Below are 22308 nucleotides of genomic sequence, written 5' to 3'. Positions count from 1 at the left end.
AAAGATAAAAAAATAAACACACACACACACACACACACACACACACACACACACACATATATATATATATATATATATATATATATATATATACACATACTGTACATACATACATGCACACACACATATATATATATATATATATATATATATATATATATATATACACACATATTTGGTTTAGTATGTTCATCAACAGAATAAGTGTACTTTAAAGCATGACAAAAGATTATTAAAACAATGATTTTAAATGCACTTTAAAAAGTCAAATTTGATATTATTACAAAGTCTTTAAAAGTGTGTTAAAACATAAGTTCTTTAGTGGACTGGTATTTGATTAATTTTGTATTATTTGCAAGTGCAGTTTTAAAAACTACTTTAAGAACACTGCAAGTGTGCATTCAATATAAGCATTAAATATAAGCATTTTGATGTCAGCCTGTGTGTTGTTTGACACACAATGCTTTATTCTGCTTTGGCTTCTTTCGGAACTATTTTAATTTGTGGAACAAAAATTAACAAAATAGCTTGTGTAATGCAAGTTCCTTAAAGGGGTCATATGATGTTGCTAAAAAGAACATTATTTTGTGTATTTGGTGTAATGAAATGTGTTTATGTGGTTTAAGGTTTCAAAAAACACATTATTTTCCATATACTGTACATTATTGTTTCTCCTCTATGCCCCGCCTTTCTGAAACGCGTCGATTTTTACAAAGATGAGCTGTGATTGGCTAGCTATCCAGTGCGTTGTGATTGGCCGAATACCTCAAGCGTGTGACGGAAATGTTACGCCCCTTACCATATTGTGATGCCTTGTCCCGGCCGGAGCGACGAGACAAAAACATTAAAATTTGTTGCATCCAGTGGGGACATGATTACGAATTATAATGACTTATACTGTCTTTTTACGCGTTGCGTCGTGCCGCGTAAACATAAAACCATGTCTGCATTTGTGATCGGAGAAACAACAAACAACAAGCGCTACTCTACACTGCTCAAAACTCACGTTTGAATCATCAGTGGCAAATTATTTAAATATAAAAAACTTACTTAGGGTTAGGGTTCATTGTGAGTCGGAACAGCCGGCATTGTAGTCTACTCTACCAGGATCAGGAAACAGTCCTCCATAAAATGTGCTGCACACATCTGAATATTTGGGTTGAACTGTTCTGGAACAGTGTTGTAAATACAACTTAACCACTGATTTCTAGTCGTGTCCTCCTTTTGAAGGCCAAACAAAGTACTTTCGCTTTCACAATGAAACATACGGCGGGCTTGAGTGAGTGGAGGCTGGCGGGCTTGCGGCAACCACATGTTCGTCCACGGTGAAAGCCGATCCGGCGATCCACAGCGTGAAGTTGTTGTATTTCCTCAGCGATCAGCACAGATCAGCTCCAGGCATGATGAAGCAGATATCATCCTCTTTTGGAAGGCCAAACAAAGTAGTTTCGCTTTCCCAACGAAACACACAGCGCCTTCACGACATGGCGGCCGCAACAATACTACAGCGAGACTAAAAGTTACGCCTTCTTTCTTTGCGTGAACATTTGGGCGGCGTTATGCAAATCTTCCCACATAGTGAGGTAGACATGTGGGGGCGTGTTACAACGAGCCGTTTTAGGTAGGCGTAGCTGACTCTTAACTTTTATAAAGAATATCTCTTTGGATTTGAGACTTTAGTCTTTGCAACTTTACAGATCTTCTTTATGCACCAAGAGCTTGTAACACTCCAAAGAGAAATGAAAAATTGAAATCGCATCATATGACCCCTTTAATATCACTTGGTTTGTTTATTTAATTATTGTATAAATGCAGTATCATATAATGTTATTCCAGAGTACAATGCATTTGATTAGCAATTTAAATATGTTATTTTAGAAAATGCATTTTATAATACCTCATGTCAACTGAAATGTCATGGCAACCACTTCTGCTATGTAGACAGTATATTTGCAGAACATCTGTCCACAGAGAGTAAACAAAGAGGGCAAAGGACACAGAGCCAACATGACCAAAGACAAACCAGAGACAGAGTTTGCTACAGGGCTACTTGCTCGTGCTTTGCTAATTGTATCCTTATGTATAATTCTGACTTGATGTTTGACAATTTTAATCATATGCATATTCTAATGGCTCTGAATACTGCCGTCTAAACAATCATAATCTCCTGTAAGTGCTCGGTGCTGATTACACTGTTATTTGAATACCATTAATTATTAATGCTGCACCAGCCATTCAGTGTTTGGTGGATGAGTCCATTATGCAAATTTAGGTCCAAAATGTCTGACATGTAGAAACATTGCAGACTATTCTGACTTTTGTGTGCAGATAACAACATAGACTCGTCGTTGGAAAAAAAATACTGTACCTCTACCTACATTTTTGCAAAACTCCAAAAACTTTCCTATACCTACAATTCACTGCAGTTTCCAGCTGAAATGAACACTAGTTATTGGTTAATAAAGACTTAATTCACACTTTAACATAGTGCATAAAAAATTTATTCATTTTGGCGTTTGCATCACATAACCAACTCCTTATGGCTTTTCTGATATAGTAAACTTGCTTGGTAGCTCACCTGATGCAGCATTGCACTTGCAGTGCCGAACGCTCTGGTATGAATCCCTTAAAACACAAGTCGTGATAACATGTTATTCTTTTAGGTGTGACATCCCTCACCGAAATTGTGTTGGTTTGAGTCAGCTAGTGGGACAGTACCTTTAGTCAGTTAGTTGTAGTGAATCATGTTGTAGTTGCTGACATTGCAGGAATTAAGTATCTGGTTATAACTCACTTCCTACCCTATTATTATTTCCTTTTCCTGTGGCATACCATCCTCCTTTCTGAAGGACTTGTGTATCAGTGTCGGAAATCCACTTTCATGGTTCATCGTTGCTCCATCAAAATCCGCTTCCTGTATGCATGTTACTACAGCAGAGAAAACACAACAAGCTTTATTTCATTGGCATTTAGACATTCTATGTATGCCTTGAGAGCTGCAAACAGAGGAAATGTATTCCAGCGGCCATTTCTGGAAGGTTAAACAAGTCATTTCATGCTCGTTGAGTTGCTAACACTGCTGTAACTGTCCTGCTGCTGTAAGTGCCAACAGCGCAGCCACCGCACAAATCCCAGCTGGCTGCAGCTTTCATCTTATCTTGCTGACTAAACTAAATGTGCAGAAATGGTAGTGCTCTGAAATTGACCCAAAAACAACAAGAGTCAATTCCACTGAGGTCAATTAGAGGATGTAGAGTGAAACTGCAGGGCTTCGTTCTGTGAGCAACTGCTCATCTGTCTCCTTCATGTTGGTTTACTGTGTAATCAACAAACGTGTTGATCTTAAAAATGCACATTTGGCCTTGTTTAGAAAAGAAATGTAATTTTGTCTGCTAAAACAACAAAAAAGGAACGAGTCTTTGTTAACGTGCACACTGCTTTACTGTGGAAGCCCGTTTCTGCCACTGAATAAAAAAAAAGAAAAGATAATTGCGACTTTTTATCTCACAATTCCGACTTTTTTCTTGCAATTCATCTGCAATTCAGATTTTTTCCTCAGAATTGGACTTTTTAACTTGCAATTGCAAGTTTATATCTCACAGTTCTGAGAAAAGCCAGAATTGCAAGAAAAAAGTCAGAATTGTGAGTTTATATCATGTGATTCTAAGGGGGGAAAAAATTAGAATGGCAAGATATAAACTTGCAATTGTGAAAAAAAAAGTTTGATTCAGTGATGGAAACAGGCTTCCGTAGCTTTACAGAAGTATACTAATGTAAAAATGAACCAGTCATCTCTTGGTGACATTCACCTCAAAGTATCTGTCAAATGACAAAGTTGCCAAACATTTATTGGTGCAAAATTAAAAAACATGCATTGGTTCCTGTCGGTCTCTCTTCATCTTGTGTAGTCTGTTTTTTGTAGATTTTGCAATAGAAATGCACTCTGCACCCTGCCTTAACAGTGTGATCTATCTCAATGACATCATTACAAGTATGACTTAATGTTTATTTCTCCATAGTTTATGCGAATTCCTATTCGCATATGCAACATGTTTGGTCTTTGATGACCCTGTTATGGTCCATATGTCAGAACGTGTTTGTTTTGTTATGAATGAATTACAGTAACTTGAGTGCATATCTGCATCTTCTTCTTCTTCTTATATATTCACTGATTTTTACTAGAGTTCCAAGTGAAATGTCTCACAGGACATTATAATGTGTGCGTCTAGCAGTGATGTGGTGCTGTTTTGCGGAGTTGACTTTGGCTTCTGAGTAGCTCTCACTGTGTGGCCCAGTACAGCTCCCTGCTGGTAAAGTGCTGTGGGTAATGGAAGCTCTGCTGTTTGGACCATCTGGAGAGATATGTCTTCCAGGTCTTCACTAGCTTCCATCAGTCATGGCCAAAAGTTTTGGCAGTGACATAAATTTTGTGTTTTGCAAAGTGTGCTGCTTCAGTATTTGTAGATTATTTTTCCACGTGTTTCTATGGTATACTGAAAAACAATGATAAGCATATCATAAGTTTTAAAGGCTTTTATTGGCAAAAATTAGTCAATATTTATAGTGGCCACAGTTTGTGGGCTTCTGCTTGTCCACTCGCCTTTTGAGGACTGACCACAGGTTCTCTATGGGACTGAGATCCGGGGAGTTGCCTGGCCACAGATCCAAAATTTCAATGTAATGATGTTCGAGCCACTTCTTTATCACTCTTGCTTTGTGACATGGTGCTCCATCATGCTGGAAAATGCACTGATCATCACCAAATTGCTCGAGGATCGTTGGAAGAAGTCGCTCTTGCAGGACGTTTTGATACCATTCTTTATTCATGGCAGTGTTTATGGGCAGAATTATGAGAGGACCTACTCGCTTAAAGCAACCCCACACATGGATGGTCTCAGGATGCTTCACTGTTGGCACAACACAGGACTCATGATAGAGTTCACCTTTTCTTCTCCGAACAATCGATTTTCCAGATGTCCCAAACAGTGGTCAGAGAAAATAACTTTGCACCAGTCTTCTGCTGTCCAATCCTTGTACTTCCTGCAGAATTTCAGTCTGTTTTTCTTGGAGAGAAGTGGCTTCTTTGCTGGCCTTCTTGTCACCAGGCCGTTGTCCAGAAGTCTTCTTCTCACTGTGTGTGCAGATGCTCTCACAGCAACCTTCTGCCATTCCTGAGCAAGCTCTGCACTGCTGGAGACACGATTCCATAACTGACTCCTCAGGAGGAGACGGTCCTGGTGCTTGCTGGACACTCTGGGACGACCTGAAGATAGCAATCAGTCTACTCTTACAGTCTAACAATCTCACCTGACTAGTACTCATTCACACTTTCACATGTGCTGCTGATGCTTAATGTCAGCTGGTCATTTTGTGTCAGGATCAAAAAACAGTGAAATTTGTTTTTTTGTGAAAAGTTCATTTTTTGGCCAATTAAGCTTTTAACAATCATTTAAATTGCACCTGATCACTCTACACAATAATCTAGAAACAATGTGAATGAACACCACAACAGCTTAAGCAGCAAACTTTGCAAAACACAAAATTGATGTCACTGCCAAAACTTTTGGCCATGACTGTAGGCTACTACTCTCTCTCTCTCTAAAAAAAAAAAAAAGAATTATTTTTTTTTAAATTAATATATGAATAGAAAATTCTGCCATTATTTACCCATTTGTTGTGCACTGTTAAAAAAAGAAAGTAAAAAAAAAGATATATATATGTGTGTGTAAATAAAAGGCATTGGCTACTAAGTTCCAAATGATCAAATAAATAAATAGATAAATACTAAATAAATAAAAAAATAAATAAATTTTAAAAAAAGTATCATATAGAGCATCCTATGTGACTCATACACTTCAAGCCTTCTGTATTTATACAATAGCTTTGTGAGAGGAACAGACAAACATTTTTTGATACATTATTTTTTGATAATTTACAGTGTTGCTCTCAAATCAAACGTGATCCTTTTACACGTGCCACATAATTTGTAAAAAAAAGTGTGCTTATTGTAGTTAATGTGCACTTGTGGTGTATTTAAAATCTTAAAACTGTACTTGCATATAATTGAATATAAATGAAATAAAAGCCTACTTAAGTGTACTTAAAGAGAGTACACTTTTATGTACACTTTGAAGTGTAAAAAGTGCACTTTAAAAGTTTTACTTTGAAGTAAATTTTAAAAGAATGTTTTAATACTCTTGTCATGCTATAAAGCAAACTTATTTTGATGTGTTGATTAATCTATCAAACACATGTAAAGTACTTAATTTGAACTGTAATGTGTTAGTTGATGTTAATAATATAATGTAATATATTTTTCAATTTAGTAACTTAGTCATTACAAATATATTTAAACACATGACATACAAGTCAATATAAATGACATTAAAGTATACTTTAGTTAACAATAAATGCTTGTCAGTACATTCGACAGTACATTATTTCTGTAGTAAGTACACTTGTTTAAAAGTATCTTAAAGTACTTATTTTTCACAAGAGAACATTTTAGGAGAAAGACTTTTGATGAAAAAAATATCTGTGCTCCATTTTTACCAAAATTTGCTGTAACAATTTCTGCTTGCTGTGAATAGGCCTGTAGGTGGCAACCTAAAAAAAAAATTTTTTTTAATTGAGATAATTTTCTAAAAACAAAGTGTGTAGTATGTTACAACATATAAATATCTCCCTCAGCGATTTTTGTGATGCAGGTTTTGGCATCTAGTTTGTGAATGCGTAACAACCATATAGCATATGTTTAACAGAGCTAGTGGTTTGTACAGTGACTGCTAAGTGTCTGCCGTAATGGTCTTTAGAGAGCAGTTACACTCCATCACGTGGCTGAAGCTGAGTTGTGTGCTCCTGGAGTGCAGCCACGACTCTGTTCATGACATCTTTCTGTTATTGTTCCAAACACGTCCAGGTTGCACTGCGGAATGTCTCACTGCACACATGTTGAGTAGCATGAGAAATATGTTGAGATGAAACTGTATTTCACTATGCAATACGATACTCATAATTCTCCATAAGTTATGAACGATAAAATGTCTTTGTACTCTTTTAACCCTTTAACTGCCACCCCCCCATTTTTGTACATAGAAGTGAAAGTGCACTATCCAAACTTAAATTGTTATAATTCATGAATGCTTTCAAACGCTTTTGAAGACTCTTTTTAAAGAAGACAATCAGCAAATTATGGCAGAAGTGGGATCATTTCAAAATATGAAATGATCAAAAAGTTATTGAAGTTTGAATTTACTGTAAAGAAAATGCACTGTACTCATTTTTTTTATATATAAAATAACTATTTTTCATAACAGGTTTTACACACAAATTCATATAAAATTAAAGCTTTATGTCTAAATAAGTTATGTTCCAAATTTGAAGTTGATATAAAAAAAAGTTGAGGTTTCTGTGAGATTTTATTTAGGATTTTATTTTATTGAATGCATTTTTCTGTCACAAATGTCTAAATTTCTCTGTCAATATTACTTCACCAAAGTCACAAAATAACCACTAAATATGGAATCTTGAGACTCAGACCTTTCCAACGGTATGTATTTTGTGAAGATTATAAAAAGTTTTGATTGTAATACACCGTAATATAACTCTTGACACCGCCCACTTAAAGATTTTAAAGTACCATTTCCATGGTAACGCAATTTCCAATTTCAAAATAGTTTTCACAGGATGAATTTTGAGATGATGATATGTGATAAATAAATTAATGATGATTACTAAAATATGTGAAGTATACTTTGGCTTTAAGAATTCTCTGATAATATTAGAAATTAAATTGACCTTTTATGATGAAATGGTTATTTTAGATTTTAAAAGGCCTTTAAAATGTAGAGGAAATGCAAACTAAAGCTCAAATGTCACATAATGGCGTGTTAGCAGCATTCCACTGGAGCCTTTGGAAACAAAAATGTTGCGTCTTTTTATTTGATTTTGTTTCTTGTTGGCTTGTATTTGTGTGAATGCATGCATATACAACTGTATGTGCACATTCCTTCCAGGCGCTTGGATGGCACCGTTGTGTCGCCAGGCAGAAGGCAGGAAGTAGAGGACACTGGAGGAGAAACATTTTGGGGAATTCTGTGTTCTTAGAGGGCATGTTGACGAATGTGGATGTCAATAGAAGCTGCTTATTTTTAGGGCTGGTCACTAATTAACAATCCATTCATGGATTTCTGAGTGCTAAAATAACTGTCTCTAGATAACAAATGGAAGCTTGTTGCGAAGTAGAGTTGCCACTTCACCCAACATATTAGCAGTCAATCACACTACTAGTAAAATTAAATGATTATTACGGTGGCAGAGAAGTGCAGAACAAATCACAATTCTGAAAACAAAATAACAAATTACAAATGCAAATGCAAGTCTAAAAAACAAAATAACAAAATACTGCTATTTTCACTTAGTGTAAATAGAATCCATTGCTAATACGAGATTTGAAAAGGGAGGAATAAAAAGCTTGGCAAAAGGCGGGATCGAACCCGGGTCGATCGCGTCAAAAAGGCGGTGACATGCGCATATCCATCTGCGCCACAGAAGCTGATGTTACACAGCCACTTTTTACTAAATGTAAATACACACCCCGTAGTTTTTATTCCAGAGTAAGGGCAATTCATACAATACATTTAAACTGAGCTACTTTAATATCATCTCCGAACTTTCTACCACGACTCTGCTGTTCTTCGGCTGGTTCTTCTCTGTATACGTTGATTGACAGATGTCTCGTCCAGTCAGCGGTGAGTAATCCCAAACCAATGGCGCTGTCTCAAACTATATCTACCTCTTCCGGTTTGTCTGATTTGTCGTTGTGTTTTCTGACTTGTTATAATGTTTTCTGAATTGTTATTTTGTTTTTTAGACTTGCATTTGCGTTTGTAATTTGTTCTTTTGTTTTCAGAATTGTGATTTGTTCTGCACTTCTCGGCCACCGTAGATTATTGACACCAAAGCAAAAACTAATATGCTATTGAACATACCAATGCCGGTTGTATTTTTTTTTGTCATAAATTAACTGGTAATTGGTGTGAATTTTGTTAGTAGAAATTGTTGCAGATTTAAGTATTTTAGAGTTTTGTTCATGCACTGTAAAACGTCTTGTAACCTGCTAGCTTGGTAAGCCAAAGCATGCCATTGCCAAATAGAATTGTATTTCTTTCCACGAAGAACTGGGTCAACATGTTGCACATGTCCTGAAAAAAGAATAGAATAATGTATTTGCATGCTGGCAAATTTGCCTTTGAGTTGATTATCAGTTGTATCAATTGTGTCAATTTGTATTGGAGAGAGTTTGCACACAGGGAATTAAGTTTTGGCCAAAATGTGCTTTTGATTTTGACACTTTCACAATCACATACAGAATGTTTGGCTCATATCAGAGAGTGTTCCTTTTGAAAAGAGCTTTTATGGCAAATCCCTTAACAGAGTTTTTAGGAGTTGAATATTTTATTATTAGTAGTAGTAGAATTGGTAGTAGCATTTTTGCTTTGGTATTATGTTCTAAAGTAAGTAGTACATTTTCAAAACGTTTAGTACAAATCAAAAATTAATTTTTTTTTCAAGCATTTTAGCTTAGCTTTAACTGTTAGTACGTTACACAAAATGATAAAGTATCCTTTCCACTACACTTTCCACTACCACTACAAATTTTTTTTGTCACACTTTAATTTGGGGACCAATTATCACTATTAACTTATTATGAACTATGACTTGCCTTAATGAACTCCTGATTTACTGCTTATAGTTAGTAAGGTAGTTGTTAAGTTTAGATACGGGTTAGGACTAAGAGATCTAAAATCTGGACATGCAGAATAAGCCATTAATATGTGCTTTGTAAGTACTAACAAACAGCCAACATGTAATATGCATGCTAATAAACAACTAGTTAATAGTAAGAATTGCTCCCTAAACTAAAATATTACTTTTGTTAAAAAAAATCACAGTAACTGCCTTTCATATTGTTATTACTTATAAACTATTGAATTGCATATCTTTCCATTCAGTTTATACCTTTATGCATAATTTTTATGCATGCTAATAAACAACTAGTTAATAGTAAGAATTGCTCCCTAAACTAAAATATTACTTTTTAAAAAAAAATATCACAGTAACTGCCTTTCATATTGTTATTACTTATAAACTATTGAATTGCATATCTTTCCATTCAGTTTATACCTTTATGCATAATTTAATTTAACTGATCTTAATGATTAATCAATCGTTTGGTACATCTGTTGATTTCTATAGTCTATAGAACTAGTTTGCAATTTGCAAATATAATGAATTCTTATTAAAGTACAGTATATACTATTAACCTCAAACTAAAAAGTGCTACTGAGGTTGATATCCAGCTCGGCTCAATTTTGTGCAAGTTTTTTATTTGTTTATTATTCTTCAGAAGATTTTTTCCAAAGTTATGACAATCTAAAACCAAGGGGTCTGCCTTTAATTTAGAATCTGATCTGACCAGCCAAATTCTCATTCCATGACAAACAGTGTTTATTTTTAGGGACTTCTGGGCTCATTCTGTCTCTCCTTAGCTTTCCTTTTTGGACTTTTTCCCTCTTGCAGTCTCTTTTTCTCATTCACTCACTGAACTCTCGCTTACTTTGTCAGTCTTATGTCTTGAAAGACCCAGACACCACAAAGTTTCCCAAAGTGCAGTACATGTTCTCTCGCTTTCTGGCTGATCATTTGTGGTTTTGCCACCTTGTGCTATTCTCGTCTGTAAAAATTTAACACATCTCGTCACATCTTTTACAGATTTGTCCACTGCGAAGAGAAAGTTTGCAGAGTCACTGAACGAGTTTAAATTCCAGTGCATTGGCGATGCAGAAACAGACGATGAGATATGCATTGGTAAGATCACAACATTGTTTCTTTTGAGTGTTTGTTGTTCCTTAGTGTTATGGAAGAAGCAAAAACTATCATCAAGATTATACTTCAGTTTTAAACCCCAAAACGTTAGGGACATTCATAGAAAGCGTGTGAACTCAACCTTAAAGCACCAGTTTCATCATTGTTTATTTGAAGTGCATCGGTTGAGTACAAAATGATCCATGACCATCTGATCCCACTCCAGGTCTTACACGATATATTCATTACAAGCTTTTAACTCAAAAAGACAGGTTTTACTGAACGCCGTCCACAGGACCATTTCATTTAGCCCCTACTATGCCACAATTAAACTAAGGCTTCAGCTCAACTTTTATGTGTCTGCCATAATTCCTCTTGATGGTATGGCATCAAAGGCTTAAGTGTTGGAACCTGTGGGAATTTTTGTGGCTTTCTGTAAGTCCTGGCACCTTGCATGGAAACTTGCTGAAATCCTGCTTGGCTGAATCTGAAGAAGGAACATGTATTGACTTGCCTTTTCTCTGATCTCATCTTCAATTTCAGCCTTGCAGGCCTGTAGTCTTTTATTTCCTCTTGACCTTGTTCCTTATGAAGTCGAACATGAAAACTTTATTATATCTGGATGTTTTTTTTTTTTTTTAGTAATGCATCCACTGTATGTCTTAGGTTGGGTATCTTTAGAGGTTTGATGAGTTAGCTGCTTTATTTATGATATAAATACTAGTGCTAAGCAGTGAAAGGCTAGTGTCACCATTACTTTTGAGTATTTGTGACCCTGGACCACAAAACCAGTCATAAGGGTAAATTTTTTGAAATTGAGATTTATACATCATCTGAAACCTGAATAAATAAGTTTTGTGAGTTTGTGGTTTGTTAGGATAGGACAATATTTGGTCGAGATACAACTATTTGAAAATCTGGAATCTGAGGGTGCAAAATGATCCAAATATTGAGAAAATCGCCTTTAAATTTAAAGTTGTCCGAATGAAGTTCTTAGCAATGCATATTACTAATCAAAAATTAAGTTTTAATATATTTACTGTAGGAAATTTACAAAATATCTTTATGGAACATGATCTTTACTTAATATCCTAATTTCTTCAAACGGGTGTAGCTCAGTCATTTTTTCGTCCGATTCCAACAAATCATTCATCATTCTAAAGGAATGTGAAAATAAAAATAACTCATTTTTGAAAATTTGCTCATTGTGACTCATTTTGCCAGCACAGGTCACAATTGCATATAAAGATGCTCTTAAGTCCGACTTAAATGGGTCAAAAAACTCTCTTATATTGAATTAATTCCATTAAATATATTTCTGTCAGGACCACTATCGTCAAAGATGATTGACAATTAGCATACAGTTTTTGATTGGCGGTATGGTTCCGTTCTGGGCAAGAACTCCCTGCGCATCCATGCAGCCTATCATGGATGAGAGCAGGGAGAACAGCGATAACCCCCCCCCAGGGTAAACAGAACAGAACCAACATAAATGTATTGCAGATATCGTTAAAGTTCAATAATGTTATGTACAGATTTTAGAATTAGTCTGATTCAAAGGAGAATCAGAAGGCTGAATCCTGACTGACAGAGGAGGAGTTGGGGATGGAGGAGGGTAATTAGCTATTGAGCAATGCGAAAACTGCTGATAATACTGAGGGACCTTATATATGAATACTTAGATATGTGTCGTATTCCCATAGGTAGATGGGGATCAGCTGAGAGTCAGCTGATGCGAGCTTGACTAACGTGACCTGCCAGAACTAATGCTACGCAAGATATTTAAACTATAATACATTTGAATTGTAAATAACATGCAGGCGTGTCTGAAAATATTGCATTCAGTTTGCATATATATTCTTTTAAAGTATATTATTTCTGTAATAAGTACTCTTTTTAAAAGTATGTTAAAGTGAAAAACTATGTTGGGTCTTTTTTGTACAATACCCAACACATCAACACCGCATGTTTGCACCTCACAGTTTTTTCCTCGCCTAGATTTTTTTTTTTTTGTCATAGGAGTTAAATATAGTCTTTGCAGAAGTTGGTATTTGGCCACTGGTTTTTTTTTTTTTTGGTACGAGTGCTAATCGCATGCTAGCTCTGTGTTGACACCTTCTCATGTTTGTCACACAGACTTGTATGTTAAACACAAACCTTATTGCACAATTTTGCTTTAAAGTGTTGTGCTGTGAAAAGTGTTGATCTTGGATCGGTTTTGAATAACAATTTCTTACTTGAAATCTCAGGGTGTCCGTTGTGAATTATAAAATGACAAATGACTGACTTCAGCTCTTGCAGATGCAAATTAAGCTAATGTGGTCAAGATGTTGTGTGTGATCACCACCAGTCTTATTTCTTTCAAAGCCAAATCACTACAGGAGTTTGCTGGAGTCTTACAGAACCTGGAAGATGAGAGGACACGAATGGTGAGCTGGTTTCTTCAACATCACCATCATCAGCTTCATTATCGTTTTGTTTATCACTAATAGTTTAAAGGAAAAGCTCACTAAAAAATGAAACTCACTTCCATGTCTTTCCAAACCTGTATGACTAATTTTTCCTGATTTAGATAGTGTGATGATATACAGTTGTGGTCAAAAAATTACATTCACCTTGCAGAATCTGCAAAATGTTCATTATTTTATCAAAATAAGAAGGATCATACAAAATGCATGCTATTTTTTAATGAATACTGTCTTGAATAAGACAGTTTGCATAAAAGATGTTTAACAAGACAACATAAATAAAAATAAGAGGACTAAATAAACTTAATAAAAATAAAAGAGACATCTGCTACTCTGCAAACTGTAACAAGCTTTGCAGCTTATATGTGTGATTTCACTTTGACACATGTCCGATGTAGACACCGTGTAACGGTAGGTGGTTTATGGTTGCCAAGCAAAGCTGCAACTTGCTAGTGTGTGGTCACACCAACATAGGGATCTATATGTTCAACGGCTGTAAACGTGGCCAATCCAGTCATATTTATATTTCAGTACTGTCTTGAGTCTTTTGTTTGTAACTCAAATATGTTCAAAAATGCGAAGCAGCTGTTTATGAATAATCTTATCTTTTGGTTTGGACTGCATCCATTCATCCATCCATCAAAAATAAATAAATAAATAAAAAGAAATCATCTTCATTTTTAGAATATTTAAATTACTTGATTGTTGGATATGGATATTACTATCTGTAATTTATTAAAAAAATATATCTTTGTGGCCATATACTATCTTTATATGATGAACAGAATAAATAAAATAATACATAATAAATAAATAAATATATGTTATGCCATGTTTACAGTATAAAGCATTAACATGAAGCGGTTTTAGGGCCGGGCGATATTGCAATATATATATATATAATTATATATTTAATGCCAACTTTAAGGGATATAAATATTAGTGCGTTTTGTTTTAAGTGAGAGTAAGCAGTTCTCAAAACGTATGTAGCAAAGAATGGGGAGAAAGCTGGCTAAATGTGATTTTTAGTGCTAAGGGTGGCCCAACCAGTTATTAGGTTTAGGGGGCAAACACTTCTTCACACAGGGCCATGTAGTTTTGGATTTTGTTTTCCCTTAATAATAAAAACTGCATGTTGTGTTCACTTGTGTTATCTTTTACTAATATTTAAATTTGTTTGATGATCTGAAACATTAAAGTGTGACAAACATGCAAAAAAATAAGAAATCAGGAAGGGGGACAATGTTTTTTCACACCACTGTAGATGATAAAAGGAACCCTATGACTTGTGTCTCCTCAGATTGAAAATGCCAGTGATGTGTTGATCTTGCCACTGGAACGTTTCAGGAAGGAGCAGATAGGAGCTGCAAAGGTGAGAGCAGACGTTTAAATCGCTTTATGTTGTTGTGGTATTCACAGCAGAGAGAGTCTTATTGTGTTTCTTAAGTCCAGGCAGAATGTAGATGTTTTCAGTTATCAATGCCATTGACCTTGTTCGAATGCAACTTTGTCACTTAAGATTGAAGTCACAGCGTCAAAACTGGCAGATTCCATGTGGGCCAAGCCATTACAGATCAAAGTGCTTCCAAGAAGCTACTGTAACCGTTTAAACAACACTGCCATCTGTTGGTTATGATGTGTAAACACTCATTGTGATGTTCCTTATGAATGCAAACTGATGCAAAAAATCTGTTCAATTTGACATGTAGCACAGATTTGTGCATGCCTCATTGTTTTGTTTTTTTAAAACAATGATTCAAATTTATTGCCAACTTTACAGCTCCTCGGAATGTTACAGCAACTCTAGCTGCGTCCCAAATGACGCACTATGCACTTATACACTATGCACTTATGTACTCAACCATGTAGTGTATGAATTATATAAGGTTATTTTGTCATTCATAAACGGAGTCTGATTGCCCCTCCCCCTTCCCTACATGATTAAAGCTGTTGAGTGCATGAAGTGTTCAACATTCCACACTTCGGCTGCATCCGAAAACTGAAAAATGCTGCCTTCGGAGGACACATTCCAAAACCAACTGCAGTAATGAAATATTCACTTAGTTATCACCAAAGCTCTCTATAGTTTGCTGTGTATTCATTAAACCGTTACTCTGCCTCAATAAAATGTTTGAGTTTGTGGAGCCGGTAAAACTTCATATCATGATATGATATCAGGCCATATCATATCATATTATATATTATAATCTCTTCATTGATGGCTGTTTTCCTCTCTTTTGGATGTAGTTGCTGGCTTTTCTACAGGGTCTGTTTACATATTATCATCATGGGTACGAACTGGCCAAAGACTTCAACCATTTCAAGACAGACCTCACAATCAGCATTCAAAATGTGAGTGCATTTCTTACAACAGACCCTCATAGATATTGATATTACAAATTAGGAGAGCAGAATTAGTTCATACTCATACTTTGATGCATTAAAGGTGCTGTATGTAATTTTTTGATTGTACTAAAGCATAAAACACCAAAATCCATTTGCAGATATTTTGGAAACATGCTAACAATGCTGCAATTCTGCTTTCAAAGGTGTCATTCCTTGTCAGATTGTCGGTTTACCCAATAGGATTTTGACACTCCGGGTTGCCAGATGGTGGAAAACACAGCGTACTGCAGCCATAGAAGCGAGCAAACGAACTGGGTCAGGGATCACAGACTCTACCCGACCTAAAAAGCCTCGACATCCATCTAAAAATCCCTATGACCAGAAGCATATTAAAAAAAATTGATACATTTTTAGCTTACAGCATAAGGCTCGTCGCCTTCCATTGTCAATTGCGCTTGTTCCTGTGCGTGTCAATCTGGCAACCTGCGCTGTACCTATTTCAACCACTAGCTGTCAATATTACTGCACCTTAAAGTAAATTGCAAGTAAATCATCATCTTTTGTTCTGAGAAGTCCAGTCTTTTAGTTCAGGGTGAGTGTATGTTCCCTGGACAGGATAGAATCATGACTTGAACCCGACCCCTGATGAGTGCAGTTTGCCAAAATGCATTGCAAATAACAACTGCCGTAAAACTAGCCACTTCACAATAAGCCTGGTCAATGATCTGTTATATTTAAGCAGAGCGGTAGTTTCATGTAAGTATTTTACAGTGCAGAGTTTTTACAGTGAGTGGCAAGTTTTTCACAAGCATTTTCCAAACTTCATATCTTTTGGAACATTCACCTTCTCCTTCTCTGTCTTTGTGGTATTTCAGACGCGGAACCGGTTCGAGAGCACACGTTCAGAGGTGGAATGTTTGATGAAGAAGATGAAGGAAAACCCACACGAACATAAGAGCATCAGTCCACACACAATAGAAGGATACCTGTTTGTGCAAGAGAAACGTGAGTTGAAAAGTTTGGAGCTTTTCAGATTTCTAAGACACAACTGATCACACTGACTTGTGGCCACTGTAGAGGTTAGTGTGATTTGTGTGTGTGTGTGTGTACCCACAATCCCAAATGGTGAGCCAACACAAAACAGCTTAGCAGTTCCACTACCATGAAGCATCGCAAGTGACGTCACTGGACGTCATTATTCTCCCTGCATTCTCAAACTACTTGTATATTTGTATAAATTTTAATATTTTGCAGTACACCTAAAATGTATTGTATTTCATACATATCACTAACTGTAATTCAGTTATTTTATTTCGTAGGCTACTATTTAAATATAAATAAAATTCTTCACTATTCACAGTGCTTCATGGGTTAAATATGTTTTTTTTTTTTTTGTGCAAAAATTATGCAACGTTACTTCTTGCATGTTTTGCAGCAGTTTCAAAAGCTATGTTCACACTGGAGGAAAATGTGGCCCAAATCCGATTTTTTTGCTTATATGTCACTTATATTTATTTAATTTATGTGAACAGCACAAACCGCATGGAATCTAATCTTTTTGATTCAGGTTTGGGCCACTTTGGCTACGATCACACTGTGAGCCTTAGTGCTCAATTCCTGATCTGATTTTTTTTTGCATAGCTGTTCACATTTTTGTTTTAAATATGGCCAATATCAGATTTCCAGTGTCAAAAGATCACACCAACCCGAACAGGGTTGCCAGGTTTTCACAACAAAATCTGCCCAAATGCTTCTCAAAACTAGTACAAAACTATCCCAGTCGCTTCCCGGGGAGTATATATTGCGTTAGTGGGTGCGCTTTAACACACGGAGTTGAAAAACAACCGCGGCAACAGTGAAAAAGTAGCCCAATTCCGCGGGAAAACTGTGGACTTGGCAACACTTACGCAGTGCGCTGTCATATGGTAGTAAACACGGAGGACATAAAGTAAGCGATTATGTGTTTATTTATGAAGCTTAGTTTTATTACTTTACTTACTTTAGTTTTGAAACTTTTATGATACGAGCCCTTATGTTTTGCTTATATATATAGAGTTGTCACTGCAATACTTATAAGCTCTCACACGTCACTGTACTTCCACTGACTACCTTTCGCAACTGTCTTGATAACTTTGGGTATTTAAAATCTTTGAAGTGACTCCCATGAGCACAGAATCGTGACGAATGTTGATCTAGAGTGACGTAAAAGTCGTATGAATTCCAATATGACGGTTCACACTGCGGTTGCATTGCAAAACATCTGACCTGTATCGGAGTTAGTAGCACATACGGAAGTGGCACAAATCGAAATTGAAAAGATCAGATTCCATGTGGTTTGTGCTGTTCACTGTCACAATATGTGATGGCGAGGAACGATGGAGACGAGGAATAAACGAAACAGTCTTTAATCCAAGAAACACAGGGTACATTCAACACTGGGAACGGCAGGAAATACATGAACATAACAAGTAGAACCGACAGAGACAGACTGCACAGACTAGGACTTAAATACAGTGGATGATTGGGGAAACACAGGTGTATGGGATGACTAATCAAACTAATTACTAAAATGAGGACAGGAACATGACCAAATTAGGGAACAGAAACAGGGGCAAAACATAACACAGATAGTCCATTACGCCCCCTCCCGGAAGGTGCGTCCTCGCACCGTAGCAACAACAGATGGAGGCGTGGGTGGGAACTTGGGAGGAGGTTCCGGAGGAGGATGGACACCCGGGAGGGGGCCGGCAGACAGAGACCAGGGAGATGACGAAGGAGGGAGGAGTCAGGAGGGGCCCGGAGCAGGAGGAGCTGGCAGGAGGAAGGACTTGTGCCACTTGTGCCTTTCCGGGCATTCAGGGCTTAACTCTGGATCGGAAGCCCCCTCTAGGCTGAACACGGGAACAGGATGGCACTCAGGAGTGGGCACTGGAGGGCGCTCTGGACTGGATTCGGGGACTGGAGCACTCTCCTCTTCGCTTTGGCACTTTCGGCACGCCATACTCAGCTCACCCTCAGCCGTGGTGCTGGGGGTGGAGCTCCTCTCCGCGCTCACACCATCCGCGGCTTTCTCCCTCGTGGCGGGCATTGATCTCGCACCTGGTCTGACAGCTTGGGCTCTACTTCCGGGGCGATCCTGCGCTCAGTTGCTCGGCATTGCGCTGGCTCGTAGATCGCAGCGGGAATTGGCTCTCCGTTATCGGTGTGCTCGGGCTTTAGCGCCGCACAGCGGGGAGATGGTGGGCTGGGCTCTGGGTCCAGAGTGGATCTGGCGAGATCATCCTCAGGAGTGATGGTGAGATACAGTGAGTGGCAAGTTTTTCACAAGCATTTTCCAAACTTCATATCTTTTGGAACATTCACCTTCTCCTTCTCTGTCTTTGTGGTATTTCAGACGCGGAACCGGTTCGAGAGCACACGTTCAGAGGTGGAATGTTTGATGAAGAAGATGAAGGAAAACCCACACGAACATAAGAGCATCAGTCCACACACAATAGAAGGATACCTGTTTGTGCAAGAGAAACGTGAGTTGAAAAGTTTGGAGCTTTTCAGATTTCTAAGACACAACTGATCACACTGACTTGTGGCCACTGTAGAGGTTAGTGTGATTTGTGTGTGTGTGTGTGTACCCACAATCCCAAATGGTGAGCCAACACAAAACAGCTTAGCAGTTCCACTACCATGAAGCATCGCAAGTGACGTCACTGGACGTCATTATTCTCCCTGCATTCTCAAACTACTTGTATATTTGTATAAATTTTAATATTTTGCAGTACACCTAAAATGTATTGTATTTCATACATATCACTAACTGTAATTCAGTTATTTTATTTCGTAGGCTACTATTTAAATATAAATTAAATTCTTCACTATTCACAGTGCTTCATGGGTTAAATATGTTTTTTTTTTTTTTGTGCAAAAATTATGCAACGTTACTTCTTGCATGTTTTGCAGCAGTTTCAAAAGCTATGTTCACACTGGAGGAAAATGTGGCCCAAATCCGATTTTTTTGCTTATATGTCACTTATATTTATTTAATTTATGTGAACAGCACAAACCGCATGGAATCTAATCTTTTTGATTCAGGTTTGGGCCACTTTGGCTACGATCACACTGTGAGCCTTAGTGCTCAATTCCTGATCTGATTTTTTTTTGCATAGCTGTTCACATTTTTGTTTTAAATATGGCCAATATCAGATTTCCAGTGTCAAAAGATCACACCAACCCGAACAGGGTTGCCAGGTTTTCACAACAAAATCTGCCCAAATGCTTCTCAAAACTAGTACAAAACTATCCCAGTCGCTTCCCGGGGAGTATATATTGCGTTAGTGGGTGCGCTTTAACACACGGAGTTGAAAAACAACCGCGGCAACAGTGAAAAAGTAGCCCAATTCCGCGGGAAAACTGTGGACTTGGCAACACTTACGCAGTGCGCTGTCATATGGTAGTAAACACGGAGGACATAAAGTAAGCGATTATGTGTTTATTTATGAAGCTTAGTTTTATTACTTTACTTACTTTAGTTTTGAAACTTTTATGATACGAGCCCTTATGTTTTGCTTATATATATAGAGTTGTCACTGCAATACTTATAAGCTCTCACACGTCACTGTACTTCCACTGACTACCTTTCGCAACTGTCTTGATAACTTTGGGTATTTAAAATCTTTGAAGTGACTCCCATGAGCACAGAATCGTGACGAATGTTGATCTAGAGTGACGTAAAAGTCGTATGAATTCCAATATGACGGTTCACACTGCGGTTGCATTGCAAAACATCTGACCTGTATCGGAGTTAGTAGCACATACGGAAGTGGCACAAATCGAAATTGAAAAGATCAGATTCCATGTGGTTTGTGCTGTTCACTGTCACAATATGTGATGGCGAGGAACGATGGAGACGAGGAATAAACGAAACAGTCTTTAATCCAAGAAACACAGGGTACATTCAACACTGGGAACGGCAGGAAATACATGAACATAACAAGTAGAACCGACAGAGACAGACTGCACAGACTAGGACTTAAATACAGTGGATGATTGGGGAAACACAGGTGTATGGGATGACTAATCAAACTAATTACTAAAATGAGGACAGGAACATGACCAAATTAGGGAACAGAAACAGGGGCAAAACATAACACAGATAGTCCATTACGCCCCCTCCCGGAAGGTGCGTCCTCGCACCGTAGCAACAACAGATGGAGGCGTGGGTGGGAACTTGGGAGGAGGTTCCGGAGGAGGATGGACACCCGGGAGGGGGCCGGCAGACAGAGACCAGGGAGATGACGAAGGAGGGAGGAGTCAGGAGGGGCCCGGAGCAGGAGGAGCTGGCAGGAGGAAGGACTTGTGCCACTTGTGCCTTTCCGGGCATTCAGGGCTTAACTCTGGATCGGAAGCCCCCTCTAGGCTGAACACGGGAACAGGATGGCACTCAGGAGTGGGCACTGGAGGGCGCTCTGGACTGGATTCGGGGACTGGAGCACTCTCCTCTTCGCTTTGGCACTTTCGGCACGCCATACTCAGCTCACCCTCAGCCGTGGTGCTGGGGGTGGAGCTCCTCTCCGCGCTCACACCATCCGCGGCTTTCTCCCTCGTGGCGGGCATTGATCTCGCACCTGGTCTGACAGCTTGGGCTCTACTTCCGGGGCGATCCTGCGCTCAGTTGCTCGGCATTGCGCTGGCTTGTAGATCGCAGCGGGAATTGGCTCTCCGTTATCGGTGTGCTCGGGCTTTAGCGCCGCACAGCGGAGAGATGGTGGGCTGGGCTCTGGGTCCAGAGTGGATCTGGCGAGATCATCCTCAGGAGTGATGGTGAGAGGCGATCCGTTTCTCACCAGAATCCACTCCACAAACACTGTGAAATCCACATGATCCTGACATTCACACTGTCATGAGAAAAACAGATCTGAGTCACATGTGAGCAAAAAAAATCAGATTTGGGCCACATTTGCCTGCAGTGTGAATGTAGCCTTTTGGTGCTAAATCCGAGTCAGGTCAGATGTGCAATGCAACCTCAGTCTGAATGGTCAAATCGGATTTAATGCGACTTTTATGCCACTATAGATCGACATTTGTCATAATTCTGCTCTGACAGGATTCACTCTAAAGATTTTACATACCGGTAGTTCTTTGTTCACTCTGTGAGTATGACACACAGTTGTGGAGAGACAGTGAGGTGTTTTTTTACTGTGTATTAGAGAGACAGCTCAATACAAGCTAAACTTAAGGGGTCGTACTATAAATATTAAAAATCTTTGCTCTATTTCCCCTCATTTTCATCCTTTTTATCACCTGCTCACAAATTTGCTTGCTTCCGTGACATATCAGTTATAAATAAACGCTAAAAAGCTTAATTCAGTGGCCTCAGTGTTTATGTTTACTTCCGTATGACAGTGCGCTTCATGCTGTCTTGTTATCGTTTTGCACATGCGGGTCAGTTCCGGACCGTCATTCATTCACACTGGAATCTGATATTGGCCACAATGGGGTAGGGGTTAAGGGATGTAGAATATGGTCATTCAGAATAAGGCATTAATATGTGCTTTATAAGTACTGATAAACAGCCAATATGCTAGTAATATGCATGCTAATAAGCAACTAGTTAATAGTGAGAATTGGTCCCTTG

The 22308-nt window shown here is 38.0% G+C and overlaps 1 protein-coding gene across 1 annotated transcript in view; it reads left to right on the top strand.

Annotated features, from left to right (window-relative positions):
* The window catches only part of LOC107587285 (rho GTPase-activating protein 26-like), a 110112-nt gene that overhangs the window by 32029 nt on the left and 55775 nt on the right, over window positions 1–22308 (top strand). Inside the window, exons 2-7 of the mRNA XM_016275001.1 lie at window positions 10774–10869; window positions 13234–13295; window positions 14635–14706; window positions 15411–15482; window positions 15582–15686; window positions 16556–16685. Of these exons, the coding sequence (XP_016130487.1) occupies window positions 10774–10869; window positions 13234–13295; window positions 14635–14706; window positions 15411–15482; window positions 15582–15686; window positions 16556–16685 (537 nt within the window). The remainder of the gene's footprint in view (window positions 1–10773; window positions 10870–13233; window positions 13296–14634; window positions 14707–15410; window positions 15483–15581; window positions 15687–16555; window positions 16686–22308) is intronic.

The sequence above is a fragment of the Sinocyclocheilus grahami genome, unplaced genomic scaffold (assembly GCF_001515645.1).
Source record: "Sinocyclocheilus grahami isolate Dianchi unplaced genomic scaffold, SAMN03320097.WGS_v1.1 scaffold91.1, whole genome shotgun sequence".
In the NCBI taxonomy this organism is placed as follows: domain Eukaryota; kingdom Metazoa; phylum Chordata; class Actinopteri; order Cypriniformes; family Cyprinidae; genus Sinocyclocheilus; species Sinocyclocheilus grahami.
Note: the sequence above shows the minus strand (reverse complement) of the source record. Positions and strands in the feature narration are given on the sequence as shown.